At 41.6% G+C, this 15,783-nt stretch overlaps 1 protein-coding gene across 1 annotated transcript in view; it reads left to right on the top strand.

Moving 5' to 3' along the window:
- The first annotated feature begins 584 nt into the window (after window positions 1–584).
- Window positions 585–15,783, top strand: part of DOCK8 (dedicator of cytokinesis 8) — a 95,766-nt gene continuing 80,567 nt past the window's right edge. The window contains exon 1 of the mRNA XM_014965122.1: window positions 585–689. Within this exon, the coding sequence (XP_014820608.1) occupies window positions 637–689 (53 nt within the window). The 5' untranslated portion in view covers window positions 585–636. The remainder of the gene's footprint in view (window positions 690–15,783) is intronic.

The following is a 15,783-nucleotide window of genomic DNA, read 5'->3' on the forward strand; positions in this document are numbered from 1 at the left end:
ATAAAAGCGAGTTGGGGCGGGGGAGGGGGTACAAGGCGTCTTCCCTCCTTATTGCGCTTGCCTGAACGCTTGCCTTCCCCGCTGCTTCCCTCCCCCCCAAAAAAAACCCGCGGGCGGTTGGGATGCCGCAGGGAAGTGTGAAGAAGAGTTGCGGGCGGTGCGTGGCAGCCCCCGGGGTGCGGGGGCCGCGCGGTGCGTGGCAGCCCCCGAGATGCCGGGGACGCTCGGTGCGTGGCAGCCCCCGGGGTGCCGGAACCGGGCGGTGCGTGGCAGCCCCCCGAGGTGCCGGGGCCGCTCGGTGCGTGGCAGCCCCCGGGGTGCGGGAGCCGCTCGGTGCGTGGCAGCCCCGCGAGGTGCCGGGGCAGACGCCGGTGGTGGTGGTGGTGGTTGTGGGGAGTGGGGGGGTGTGTGTGTAAGAAGCCGGCTGAGCACAGGGGCAGATCCCTCCCACTCCCGCCGATTTCGGTGAGGAAGGTGAAATGCGGAAGTTGCCACCCAGAACTGTCAGAGAGACCGTCGGGTTTTTAGCCCGCAGCATGCAATTAGGAAAAATAAATAAATGAAGTAAAGCCGCCCTCCCTGCGTACAGCCGGCGTCCGTCCGCCTCGGCAGCCGACACCCGCGGCTGCTCTCCGCATGGCGACTTTACCCGCCGCAGACAGGAGGGCGTTCGCCCTGAAAATCAACAGGTAAGGGGTTTTCCTCGTACCTCGCAACTATTCCTCGCCAGCCTTAGCCTGAGACGCGGCCAAGGCAGGCGACGGGGCTGCGGGAGCTGGGGGCGGGACGGCTCCTCCCCGGGAGACCCCCGACGGGTGAAGCCATCTGCCACCGCCAGACACCCCGCCTGGCCCCGCCGCCGCCGCTGCCCGTTTGTTGGCTAGCCTCCGGGCCGGCAACCCCCTCCCCGCGCTAGCCAGCCTTCGGGCCCGCACCCCTTCCCCCCGCCGCTACCGGGCTGCTCCCGCCGGCGGCAAGCGGTGGCCCCCGACGGGCCCCACCGGTCCCCTCCCGCCCCGCGGAGGGGCAGCTGCAGGGTGCGTTCCCGCAGCCGAGTTTGCTCTGACAAGGGGTAGGCAGACGAAACCAGCTGTGGGCTTGTGCCCTCCGGCCGGGAGGAGAACCTCCGGTCTCACCCCAGGAGTTTGTTCCCCTTCTCTTCTGTCCCAGCAAGACCCGAGCTGGCTGGAGGGGCTGCTCGGTGGTGGTGGGGCAGAGGGTCGGGGTTCCTCCTCCCTACACAGCAGCGAAACAGCCTGGTGCCGAAATTAGTGCTCCTGGGAAATAAAGTTTTTTATGTAGGTCATCAATTCTGCAACGGCATGCATCCCTGGGATATTTTTTTTTCTGCTCAGCCTTTCATCTGTGAAACAAAAAAAATCCTTCTGATTTAAAATAAATCTATCTCCCTCCTTCCCTCTCTAAACCAAGTAACTTAGAGTTCAGGTGTCGGAACACGCGTACTCTTCTGCCTGATCTTGCTGTCTGCTAGACTTTGGTGTCTGTTCCCAGGGAAGTGCTGACTCTCAGCTGGTCTGTGCTCTGTGGTGCCAGTATGAAACCAAGACACTTATTTTCACACTGGGTTAAAGGAAAACACAGGCCTCCTGTTCAAGAGGTCTTGTCATCTGAGGCAAAAAGCCCTGTTCCAGGGTGTTGATGTGAATACAAGGTAACTGAGTTTGCTGAAGCGTAAAAGAACAAATAACATAATGGTAATATAAACTGAGGATAGGTCTCTGTGCCAGAGAGAAAAGTATGCAGAAAAACTCCACCTCCTCAGCGATTTATTGGAAGACATGGGGTTTGCAGTCGCAGAGGATAAAATTAGCTCTGCTGTGATGTGCTTTTCCCAGGGCAGAATACACATCAGTGTACCTTCCCACATCCTTTGGGAATTCACTTTAAATTTACGGTGGAATATTCACAAGTCAGACAATCGTATCGAGAAACAATCAGGTGAGGAGTTCACTACAGGATCCTGCCACAATTCCTGGTCCTTTGAAGACTTGCTTGAATAAAGAGCATAACTGGCTGATATTTAGAGGGTTAGGGTTATTTTCTTTCTAACTATTTTTAGGGTCAGCTTTCTGGCAGCTTTTTCCAGCAGTGGTGATGGTCACTGTTCATCTGTATGACTAAAGCCTCACAAAGAAGTGGAATCATAACAATTTATCTGGCTTCGTTTCACAAAGACTCACAAAGTTTTGCTACTAAGAACTGTTGTGAAATTAAACCATTGTTGCAGTATCTTTTAATTTCTTTTTCTTTTGATTCGATAGTGAAGCATTCAGTACTTCTGTAGCAAAATAAATGTTCAAATATGTTAGTCATCATGTTCTGAATATGATTCCATTTTAACAATCTGCATGTTGATTTTGCAAGTAAGAATATTTGCTTTTACAAAGTATGGTAGATTACATGCATTTGCTAGCATACCATCAAGTTTCCCATTCACCAAAAGGAGCAGGTCATTTTTCCGTGACTCAAGTGCAGTTTGTTCTACTGAAATAGAATGATCTATCTCACAAGAAGTGTTTTTAATGTGGTGTTTGGGGTTTTTTGAAATGAATTTTCAAAATAAGAGGAATAACAGGTCAGTCCGTTAGCTTTCTTGACTGTACACAAAAGACTAATTTACAGCTATAAAATTTCGTTCCTCTTTCTTCAGAGTTCCTCAGTTTACTTCTTCAAAATGCAACTCTTTAGTGAAAGCTGGATGTTACTGGCAAGGCATCATTTATAGGAGTTACTACATTGCCTGTATAATTACCTCCATTCACTCAAATTTGTGAATGCAAGCTCTTCTCTTTCTCACCCATCTCTTGCCAGTATATATAAGCTATATACTGTTTTTATGAGGACCAGCAGAATTCTTGGCTCTGTACTGGTTCCTCAGAATGAAAACATCAGCTGCCTCCCTGCTAGTTACCCAACGTGTGCCCTGTTGTGTTTGGTAAAGCATGGTAGTTACCTGACCACCTTACCAACTGTACTAGACACTGTTCTGTAAAAAATTATCAATGACGTGATCTGAAGTGTTGTGTTGGTGGTTTCATCATGATTTAAAGTGTGAGGTATTGATCATGAGCACTGGAGCTGCAGATGCTTTAGGAACAGCAGTTACATGGCAAGCATCACATTTGTTTAAAACAAGGTCAAACTTCAAAATCAGACCTTCAAATGCCTTCAAACTTTTAAGTGTGTACGCAACCTGCCCACATAACCATGTCTTCCTACCACTTTATTCTTCCTTCCACCCATCTGGTGTCTGTTGCCCCAACCTGTTGCTTCCTGCCTTTTTAATCCTGCAAAGACTTGCACATATGTTTTTAATGCCTGTATGTGAGTAGTTTCTTCTGGTTTGATGGGATAACTCTTATGTATAATGACGTAGAGGTGAAGGAGCAAACCTTTAGTATCCCTCATCTTAGGCAGCATTCCTACCACTTACCTGAGTATTACTCAGACCTAAGTTGCTGAAAACTGAGTAGCATGACAGAAAACATCCTCTTCAAGTAACTTTTTTTTTGTTGTATGACGAATTAAATTCCTGTCCAACTTCATGTGTTCTTCAAAATGAAGCCTAAAGTATCACTTCAAAGTAAGTTGTAAGTAGCTTTCCAAATGGCCTCCTGTGTTGTTGGACAAAGGAAGGGGAAGAAAACCCTCATTAATGTGCAACACTAAGAAACCTTTGTGGTGCTCTCCGAGAGTCTTTAGCGTCTGTGGTGGTTGGAAGCCAGCATGGGACATGAAAAAGCAGATCATCCTTGTTGAGTCAAGTCCTGGATAGTAATTAGAAGGTATCTGGATCACCTGTAGTAAATGTGTCTTCTTTCTAATCACATTATTTATAACCAGAAGCCAAGAAAATTGAAAAATAATTTTGTAAACTGCTGAGAAAAAACAATTTATCATTGCTAAAAGTGTGGGCTCTAACATGTACCAGCTGAGCAGCATATGTTTGAGAGACCATAAAAGCTGAATTTTAATCAGTTTGCCTCAGCAATCTGGTAGGATAAACACAGCATTCATAGAAGATATTTTCTATTTTTATTACTTTTATTTAGTAAGCGTAGTGTACTATTTATCTTCCACATAGATCTTTCAGTAGTAGTTATTTGGTTTGACTTCAAGTGAAGAAAATGGTGCTCTAGCATCAACCTGGGGCCCTGGCCACTAGTGCTGCACACTCAAAACATTTCAACATATAAATTACGAAACAGAAGACTTTCAAGAGCAGCAATACAGCTCCCTAAGGTATCACTTAACTTTCAATTATGTGACTCGTGCAGTTAAAAATCCTCCCAATAGACATACTCCTTAACTATCTTTACAGACAACCAATGTCTGCATTTTACAGTGTTGTAAAACAAATTTTTAGCATTTACTTCTATCTTTTAATTTCCTTGTCCCTGAAATTGTCCAGTTGCCAAATAAAATTTTCTTTTCCTGCTCTGGTTTTAAGACATACTTAAGCATGAGTTTACACACATAGATTTATATGAAAAACAAACAAACAAACAAACAACCCACATGATATTAAAGCAAACACTTATCTAAAGATTTCAAATTTTAAAAGGCCTATGATAAAAGTCCTACCTAATTCTCAAATGGTACCATGAATTCTACTTTACATTAATGATGACAATACATCTAAATTATTTTTACCTGAAGTTAAAAGGCTAGCTGATATCTTGTATTGTACTTGGTTCTGAAGGTTCACAAGAAATTGCCCTAAATGGCAAAGGCTGTTGCAGAGGGGTCAGGTACAGTGCAAAATGGTGGCAGTGGCAGAACAGGCCATTTCCTTTGTACTCTGACAGCAGATTTCTGTCCAGTGTTACCCCTTTATGGGGCTGAGGCCAGCATTTTTTGATTGAATTTCAATAAAATCCTTGTTACGTGGATATAATAAAATGCTGGTTACTTAAAAACATTGTCCAAACTCCATTGTATAGGTCAAGCTATTTCTTTCAATTAATTTTTCTTTTTAACCTTAAATAAGATGCGGGGAGAACCTCAGTCCTTTGTATGTACAACAGACATATGTAGGATGTAAAATGATCTAGTGTATTTTTTAAAAGATGTGGTAAATTATCATAGTCAGTTTATTACATAAAGTAATACATTAAAAACCTTAATAAAATTACCAGTCTGCTAATAGTGAGGGCATTTTCCATGTGTTTCCTGCGAACCTAAAATGCACATTCATACTTTATCAACTTTTAAAAGCTGCTTGTAGAAATATCCTTCTTATCAAGTATGCCCACTGAGCCAGAGCCTTATGAAACATAATGCCAGGACAGTGGCATTATCAAAAATTCTGTGTTCGTTTTTACTGAGTCAGCCTCATTCAAGAAAGAGAGTCACAAAGGAGAGCACAGTTGATGAAAGGGTTAAATCCTGCTTTACTCTGATGAGTTGCATTCTGGGAATCTATCTAAGTGAGGATAGCTCCAGTTAATAAGCCTTTGCAGACTTATCTTCAAGGCAATTTTTTCAAATGATCAAATAATAACCCATTTGAATTAATCTAAATTCCATACCATAAATATACGGTGCACTATGGCTTTTAAGGGAGGTTAAAAAAATTCCAATATGTAATTGCTATGGGAAAAGACTATCTCTTGCATACTACATGTGTGAAGTAGTAGTGTTTTTGTATTTGGTACAGAGAATACTAAACACTAATAACAGACTAAAGATTAATAAAGCAGGACGTGTTTAAGTTTCATATGTTATGTGTATATGTTAGTCATGGCTTATAGTAAATGGCCAGTTTTCTTAGATTTACATAAAAATACATGAGAAGTTGATTTTTTAAATCCTTCAGAGAAAGTTACTTGGAGTTGCATGTGCAGGGAGGATAAAGATCAGGTTTGCCTCTTGGAACCATAGAAAGGTTTGAATTGGAAGGGATCTTCAAAGATCACATAGTCCAATCCCCCGGCCACAGGCAGGGACATCTTTAACTAGACCAGGTTTCTTAGAGTCCCACCCAACCTGATCTTGAACATTTCCAGGGATGGGCCATCCACAACTTCTCTGGGCAACCTCTGCCAGTGTTTCACCACCCTCAGAGTAAATAATTTATTCCTAATAACAAATTTAAATTGGCCATTTCAGTTTAAAACCATTACCCCTTGTTCTACTGCTACAGGCCCTACTAAAGTCTCTCTCCATCTTTTTTATAATCCCCCTTTAAGTATCGAAAAGCTGCAGTAAGGTCTCCGCAGAGCCTTCTCTTTTCCAGGTTGAACAACTCCAACTTTCTCAACCTGTGCTCATAGGAGAGGTGCTCCAGCCGTCTGATCATCTTTGTGGCCCTCTTCTGGACCTGCTCTAACAGGTCCATTTCTTTCTTGCACTGGGGGACGCAGAGCTGGACGCAGTACTCCGGGTGGGGTCTCACAAGAGCAGGGTAGAGGCGTAGAATCACCTCCCTCAACCTGCTGGCCATGCTTCTTTTGATGCAGCCCAAGATATGGTTGACCTTCTGAAATGTAAGCACACACTGTTGGTTCATGTCCAACTTTTCATCCACCAGTACCCTCAAGCTCTTCTCATCAGGACTGCTCTCAATCCATTCACCCCTGAATCTGTACTGATCTTGGGGTTGCCCTTATTCAGGAGCAGGACCTTGCCTGCTACAGGCCCTACTAAAGTCTCTCTCCATCTTTTTTATAATCCCCCTTTAAGTATCGAAAAGCTGCAGTAAGGTCTCCGCAGAGCCTTCTCTTTTCCAGGTTGAACAACTCCAACTTTCTCAACCTGTGCTCATAGGAGAGGTGCTCCAGCCGTCTGATCATCTTTGTGGCCCTCTTCTGGACCTGCTCTAACAGGTCCATTTCTTTCTTGCACTGGGGGACGCAGAGCTGGACGCAGTACTCCGGGTGGGGTCTCACAAGAGCAGGGTAGAGGCGTAGAATCACCTCCCTCAACCTGCTGGCCATGCTTCTTTTGATGCAGCCCAAGATATGGTTGACCTTCTGAAATGTAAGCACACACTGTTGGTTCATGTCCAACTTTTCATCCACCAGTACCCTCAAGCTCTTCTCATCAGGACTGCTCTCAATCCATTCACCCCTGAATCTGTACTGATCTTGGGGTTGCCCTTATTCAGGAGCAGGACCTTGCACTTGGCCTAGTTGAACTTCATGAGGTTCACAAAGATCCATCCCTCAAGCCTGTCAGGGTCCCTCTGGATGGCATCACTTCCCTCAAGTGAATCGACTGTAGTACTCAGTTAGTGTTGTCTGCAAACTAGCGGAGGGTGCTCTTAGTCCTACTATCCGTCATTAGTGAAGATATAAAACAGTATTGGTCCTTGTCCTTACCCTCGAGGAACACCACTTGTTACTCGTTTTCTTTTGGATATTGAGCCATTCACTGTAACTCTTCAGACGCAGCCATCCAGCTAGCTCCTTATCCAACTAAAAATCCATCCGTCAATCTCCCATTTAGAGGTAAGAAAGTTGTGGGGGACCATACACAATTTGAGGTAGATGACACCAGTTGTTCTTTCCTTGTCCAGTGATACAGTCACTTTATTGTAAAAAGCCACTAGATTAGTCAGGCACATTTTGCCCTAGGTGAAGCCGTGTTGGCTGTCTTTAATCACTTCCCTGTATTTCATATGCTTCAACATATAACATATAAAGATAAAAGACTTGAACACAGAACCCAGGCATGTCTCAGCGCTGAGCAGAGGGAACAGATCATCTCCTTCAACCTGCTGTCAGTACTCTGCCTAGTGCACCCCAGGATAATATTAGCCTTCTTTACTACAAGAGCACATTGCTGGCTCATGTTCATCTTGGTCGATCTCCTAGGACCAACAAGGTCATGGTCTTCTAGGACCACGAGGTCCTTTTCTGCAAAGCTGTTTTCCAGCTGGGTGGCCCCAGCATGTATTGATGTGTGGGGATGTTCCAGCTGCAGGACTTTGCACTTCTCCCTGTTGAACTTCATGAAGTTCCTGTTAGCCTCTTCCCCAGCCTGTTGAGGAAGGCTGTGTCTGAAGGGCAGCACAGCCTCTGGTGCATCAGCCACTCCTCCCGGTTCTGTGTCATCAGAACTTGCTGAGGGCACACTCTGCTCCAAGATCTAAATCATTAATGAAGATGTTAAACAGGATTAGACCCAATATTGGCCCCTGAAGTCTACTGCTAGTTAATGGCCTTCAACTAGATTTCATGCCACTGATCACCATCCTCCGGCCTGGCTATTCAACCTGTTTTCTGTCCCCCTCATTGTCTGCTCATCCACCTTGTACTTCACTAGCTTTGGACATGTTTCCTTTAAACATAGGAAGAACCTAACCACTTTCTTCCCAGGAAAAAGCATTTCTGTCTTCCTGACTTACTGCAAGCTGATTTCTCCTAGCTTTTTAGGGCATCATTGTCTTAGTGTCTTCTGGATTTGCATTCAGCACAAGGAATAGATTGTATGTGGCTCTGGAGCAGGTGCAGAGTGGGGAGAGAAGACAGAAAGCTCTACTTCATACACTACTCTTAAAGGCCAGTCCCCGCTGCAGCCTCTGCATGTAGATACTTTAGCTCCCTTCCCACCACAATTTAGATTCAAGGCAATATGCATGAGTAGAAAAGATAAGGAGGAGTTGAGACCATAGTTTCATTCCTGTTGTTATCAGTTATGGTTGCTCATTGCATGTGAAGGACTAAAGAGCCATTAAATGCCCCAGATGGCTATTTCCTTAGGTATAATAACCTCTCTCTCTTTTTGGGGGATGTTTTTGCAGGTAGTCCAAGGGTGAGACATAACCTGCAAGAATAACGATCTTCTAAATGTACCACAAAGTCAAGAGTAGTAAAGCAGGCTGGGGATGGATCCTATTTATTGTAAATAGCTCTAAAGATAATAAAGGGAACTTCCTTGTGCCTGTGAGGTTATCTTTTCATCAGCCCTAAAGAGAATTCATTTGCCTTTGCTAGGGTGTTCCCAGTGAGCAATCAAATTAGATTAAATCTTGATCCGTGCAGTGCTTCTAAACATGTTTTACAACTATGCTTGAGCAAATGACAAATTTAAGTGGTATATACAGTTTGACTGGCCACGACGTATAATTCAAACCAGTATTAGATGATTTGCATCTTACGTTCTGGCATTGATAATTGTTGCCTTTAAGCCCAACTATATCCAAGCCTGTCTGCATCCACAGAGCTTGTTGAATTACACTTGGGAGTAAGCTGTGCTGTAGAACATATGAGCTAGAACGTAGCTGGAGGCCATAAGAGAGACAACTGCATGAAAGGAGGAACGCTGCCATAATATTTGTTATGGACTAGGCTTAGATTGCAAGCTGTCATGTTTTATTCAAGCACAAAATTCATAAAAAAGAAAAGCAAACAATGCACAGTCATCTTTGTCTGTGCAAAACTCTGTATGTGCCCGTAAGACGTTTCTAATTCTGATGTGCAGCTGTAGGAAGGTTGCTTCCTCCTCTAGCAGAGGTGGATTGTAGATCAGTTACAGGAACAAGTTGAGGAAGAAAGTAATATTACCTATGAAGATTATGCTATAGGTTATTAATTCATACTGCTAATAAAAATCCCTGAAAGTATCTGCTGATTTTTCAAATATAAGATTATTCAGATGCTCTTACTAGATTTGACATCCTATTGTCCATCACACAGGCTAAATGCACAGACCTTTCCTCTAGTACACTGTGCAAAAGATTACAACATTTCCTGCCTAAAATACATCTAACTTTTAGGAAGTAGAAAAGAAAGAGCCCAATGTACAAAAATGCCCTCTCACTACTTTTAAGAGGATACAAATGCCTTTGGACAACAACAGTGATTTACTTTTGGTTTGTATTGTTCCCCCCGAACTTTATGATCATCTTTTCTGATATACAATCAAGGTGATAGTAACCACGTAAGGAGGGAGCTGATAACAAACACAGGCTCATCCAGTCAAACCTCTCTGAAAAAATACAAGTGCAGGAAAGATAGACCCCATAAAACACTTGGACTCTTTATCACCAAGCAGACTGCTGTAGAAACAAAGCCTTTAGAGAACAGTTGGCCACACAAGGAGAATACTGTTGTTATCGGCAAGACAGATGTTATTGACATCTGTTGTTAGTAGCAAGATAATCTTTTCATCTGACTGCTTGCTCAAATTGTGTTAAAAAAAAAAATCTATTTTCTATTGCAGTTGTTGAAGACTGGCATTATACTGTACTTATGTATCTGTGCCATCACTGGAATCATATGTAATAATCCCTGATACTTGATTAGAATATTGAGTTTTTTGCTTTGTCTCTGGGGGATGGCTCATGAGCTGGAAATGGACTTTAGGGTCTGAGCAGAAAAGATGCATTTTAAAATGGTTTTTTAAGATCTTTTGTCCCTCTTAGACTTCAGACCTCTATGTGCATTGTGAAGTCTGGGCTGCAATTTATGATGAGGTTCTTTTTTTATACTACAGGAAATCCTAAGCTTACCCAAGAAAAACGAACTTGCAAATGAGAAGCATCTTTATGTCCACCACGTCCTGCATGTGAACATTACTTATTTATCTTTCCAAACAGTTTTCATTTTCAGACATGAAGTGAAAAACAGAAAGGAAGACATATTTAATGTTGCATTTTATGTCCTTTACCACTTTTAGTTTTTACAGTCATTAAAAATTACAGTTCATGAGCATAGTTCTGTATATTTATCCTTTCTTTTATTCTGACCTGATTTTCTTTTAAATTTGATTTGAAAAAGAAACACCAGACTATACTGTACTTTGTAGCATAAGGAAAAAGGATAGCCTGTGAAAAGTGCTTACATGATAATATACTCACACTAAAGGATTGCCATCAGGAATGCAGTTACAGAAAAATAGGTCCAGGCCTAGATCAGCTTTTGGGCCAAGTTCATATAAAAAGTCCACAATATTTTTCCTTGCGAACTTTGGAGAATAGTACTTGCATATGATGAATCACAGTTTCCCGAGCTTCAGTGATACTGACCTGGAGACTTTTATAAAGGAGTCAGGACACCTGGACCTGGTATTCCCTAAAGTCAAGCAAACTGGATTAGGTAAGAGTACTTTTTATTTCAGATGTCACATGTGCTGAGCTTTACAATCATTATAATAACAAAACCTCATGTTTAGAACATTGTTAGACCAAAACGTAACCTTCTCCCAAGCTTGACATTTTCCACATGAATCGCGAAGTGAAATTCAGTTTGTAACTTTTGATATAAAATGTGTTACATCATTCAAATGCGTTTGTGAGGGTGTGTAATATAATTTCTATGGAATTTGTACTTGTAGTGATAGCCAGCAGATACGAAAATGCATTCTTTTTAACAATATAGTTGTTAGCATATGCCAAATTCTGTGGACATTCTTACTTTTAAAAGTGAGAGTGGAAGATCCAGCTTTCAAGTGTATTTTAGTTACTGCTTTGGCTCCCACTGAAGTTGAATCAGAATTCTCTGTTCTAAAAATGGCAGTACCTCTTCATGTACTTGAAATTGGGCCATTTTTTTCAGGTATACTGCCCTAATAAAATATCCTACTTTTTCTAGTTAAGCTTAGAGCTCTAAAGAAAAAATGGTATTCTAAGAAGTAACTGGAAAAAAAACAACCCGTGGTTTTTCTGTCACAGAAAGGTCACACTGAAACTCCACAAATCTGTGGTCTTGGGAAATGAGGGGCCAAAATATTAACAGATTATTTTTCCAGTTCTATGACGTTTACATTATCTCCTCCCCTAGCTTTTGAAGTAGTGACGGTATCCGTGAATATATTGTGAATTTCTCTGAAGTTGTCAGTCATGGAAAAGACAAAATGCACTTTTTTTTTCCTTCTTGATAAAAATGCCAACTGTGACCTTGATAAAAATAAAACCAATCCTGTAGGAGCAATATGAAAATATTCCCTAGAGTAACATTACATGGGTTTTATTATTATGCTTAACATCTGATTTTCTACTTACTATTAATAAGTGTCTATTAGGAAGAAAGTAAAAATAAAGCACAAAAACTATTAAACTTGGTATGGGTTTTACAGGATTATCAGCATTATGGTAGCATTTTCGTAGTGAAGTCCTTGTGAAGCTCAGGTAATACGTGTGAGCTGGAAAATAAATTCTTGTGTTTATTTCACACTCACCCTGTTTCGAATTGGTAGGATAGTGCAGACAAAACAAAAATCTAAAATCACAAACTGATATTCTTCTGTCACATTTCAAGTCACAGTGTAAAAGGAAGACGGCACGTATGATCACTAATGCTTTTAAAATTGTCCTTATCATTGCTGTGGTAGATGATCTAAGATTGGAAGTAATTTAAACAGTTTAGCAAAGAACAAGAAAAAAAAAAAAAAGAAAAAAAAGAACAAGTAGGCCCTAACTACAAAGTTTTGCCCTCAGTATAGACTCATAGAGTCTTCTGGAATAGTTTGTTAAAAAGGTTTTCTTCAGCCATCTCAGTTGAAATGCACATTTAATGAGGCACCAGTGCGAGGTTTAGTACTAAGCAGAGAGTGCATTGAGCCAACCAAAGACAATTATCCGTAGGTAAATTGAGGTTAAACCCTTCAGTATGAAAGATTTGTGTATATAAATAATAATTTGTGTATGATCGTAGATTTTAGGCTAATGGGGACAACAAAATAATTGTTGTTTTAACACAAATTTATCTTCTGTTAACATCATTAATTAGCATATTCTTTAGAAACTTTGTATTGCATGTATAAACTATCATGATCAGTTTAAGTCTATAATAGGATGACAGATAAGATAGAGTCTTATCTGTCTTTGCTTACAGTTTTTGCTTTCCAGGAGGTCCCTCTAAACTATCATGTGAAACATTACACCTAAAACCACTTTCATTGCAAGAGTCAGACAGTCAACAATGCATGCACAATGTTTTCTCAAATGTTATATCATAGCTTTTGCATATTTATCCATAGAACACAGTGATTAAAAAGCACATAAAAGCATGGCTCATCAGGACCAAATCTTCAGTTTCTTTGTGTGGCAAGAAAGTATGGCTGTCTTTTACCTCCACTGTCAGGATTAGAAAATTAATTTTTATGTGTGCTTATGCCTCTTCCTGAGGGAGACACAGCAAAACTGAGTGGCAGTGAAAAATCTTCACTGAATGAATGGTGTACATTACCTGGGACAAAAATAAAAAAAAGACCTCTTGCCTGTTTTACTTTGTAACAAGCTGCCAGCATAAGGAAGTTCATGATTTCCCCTCCTAGACTTCGTTTGTTCCTGCACCATCTCCTTTGAGAACATTGTGGCTGAATTTCAACCATCTCAAATAGGATCTTTATTGCCTTAGCTGATTTAGACTCTTAATGTGGTAGACCCCAAAGCAGAGGTGTGCCAGAGGGTATATAGCCTACCTGAGCCATCAAGAAAATAGCAGCTAGTTCAGATCGACCACTGCTGTAAACAGTGACTAACAAAGCAGAGCTCTGGTGCCTTAAGGACTAATTAGAAGAAAAACTGGCAGTTCCACTGGCAGTAAGAAAAAGAGTTCTAAGCAAGATTCCCATATTTGCTAGTTAAAGATCTGGATTGTTGCCCAAAACTTTGTGTGTGTTTTTGTGTGGGAATAGAGGAGAGGGGTAGGTAATTGTTACGTTTTTCTCTTTCAGAGTTTTTTGTTTGTTGTTTTTAGTCGTAACTAGAAAAGTTTCATGTTAGGCTCAAAAACAGAACAAAAGCTAGTTGAGAATTTTCTCCGTCAGGTTTAGATGAAAGAGATCACTCCTCAGGGTAGCCAAGACGGAATATTTTACCTGTTAAGCAAAAGTTTTCACTATTCTACTTTATGATTCCTCCATCTGTTTACATTTAATTGTGAATGTTTCTCTGTCCTTAGGGATAGTTCTGGTAGTCTTTTTATTTCATTTTTTCATCTTTGCTTGCTGACTAATTGTATATGCAGCTCTTGCAGAAGACAACTCACTGTTCCGCAGAGCCAGCTGGAAGGGATTGGAAGGGTGTTAGGGATTATTTTTCCTGCCTCCCTCTAGTAGGAAACTTCTAATAGTAGATAACATTGGATACCTTGATCCAGTAGGCATGTGAAGCATACTTTTAAAAACAGGGTTTGTTATGATTTCCAGTTAACAGATGATCTTTAAAGCTGATCTCTTTCTGTTTTCTTTTATTTCTGAAGTGCTGTTTTGTGTTTGAATTTTCACTTTATCTACATGTTAGCAAAATAGTCCTTGTGCCAGCTTTTAAACTACACATTTCACAGAACTATATTGTTGAGCAGAATTTACAGTGAAACTACAGAACTAGCTTTATGCTTTATGAGCATTCATATAATTTTAATTATAGAACCCAACGGTGTTCAGTCATAGATCTAGCATTTGTTAAACAGAGAAAGTAAATGGCTATTTTATCTTCCGTTCCTAATACCTCATCTAGGCCCAACTAATAACCCAAATCTCCAAGTTCCCAATCTTGCAATAAGCTCTGCCCTGAGAAACATCTCAGAATTTGGCCTACAAGTTAAATTTAATTTTTAGAACCTGCAAGTGTAATCTGTTACTTCAGTTACACTGTTGTTTTAATATATTTTACAAAATGTACGCTTTGCGTTGGAGAATATTTGCGAAACACAGACTATGTCTCAACTTTTGCTAGCCGTTCAGGAGAATGGCTAGAGGATTGCATCTGCCAGTAGGAGAGACATTGGTGAAATTCTGATTAAGCAGCATCTGTTTTTTGGTGGTTTGGTGGTTGTTCTTTTTTCACCCTCCAGTCACATCTGGGTGGATCAGAAAGTCTAGTGAGTTCCAGCTTTTTCAAGTTTTACACCGGAGGATTATGGCAACACAGACTGGAGCAATGAATTCCAGTGGACATTATTTTGCTCCAACACTATGGTGCAGCCAAGGATCTAAAAAGTCTAGAAAAGCCTTAGGCTGCTATCATCTCCCATCTTTCCACAGGTTTACAGCATCTTGCAGCACACCATGTGAATGCTGACTGACTGTGAATTCAGCAGTGACTTTTGTGGGAAAAAAACTCTCCCAAATCTACACCATTTTCTTTTCAGCCAGTGTTTCCTTTTTATCCTAAATAAAGGGGCAGATACCAACATGAGAGGTCTGGAAAGCTATTAACACTGCTGAGTCCCATTTCTGGCCTCTGAGAGGCTTGCAGTTGCCCAGAGTCTCTTCTCCGGGTAGTTCAGAGACATGATCTACATTGCCAGTGTGCTTTTGTCACTGTGGCATCACCAGATGACCACTTCCAGTGCCCCGCTGCCATTGCAGCGGCCACATTTTCCTAGTAGTTTATCAAATCTCTCTTCCTTCAATTCAAGCAGATTACAGAATCACAGAATCACATGGGGTTGGAAGGGACCTCTTGGAGATCTTCTAGTCCGACCCCCCCTGCCAAAGCAGATCCACCTATAGCGGGTTGCACAGGAACACATCCAGGCGGGTTTTGAATGTCTCCAGAGAAGGAGAGTCCACCACCTCCCTGGGCAGCCTATTCCAGTGCTCTGCCACCCTCACAGTAAAGAAATTCCTCCTCATGTTTAGGTGGAACTTCTTACATTCAAGTTTGTGTCCATTTCCTCTTGTCCTGTCACTGGGCACCACTGCAAAAAGACTGGCTCCACCCTCTTGACACCCTCCATTTAAGTACTTATAAGCATTGATGAGATCCCCCCTTAGCCTTCTCTTCTCTAGACTAAAAAGACCCAAGTCCCTCAGACTTTATTTATTACTTCTTCTTCTTCTTCCTCTTCTTCTCCTTCTTCTTCTTCT

This window comes from Calidris pugnax, unplaced genomic scaffold (assembly GCF_001431845.1).
Source record: "Calidris pugnax isolate Ruff unplaced genomic scaffold, ASM143184v1 scaffold273, whole genome shotgun sequence".
NCBI classification, from domain to species: Eukaryota; Metazoa; Chordata; class Aves; order Charadriiformes; family Scolopacidae; genus Calidris; species Calidris pugnax.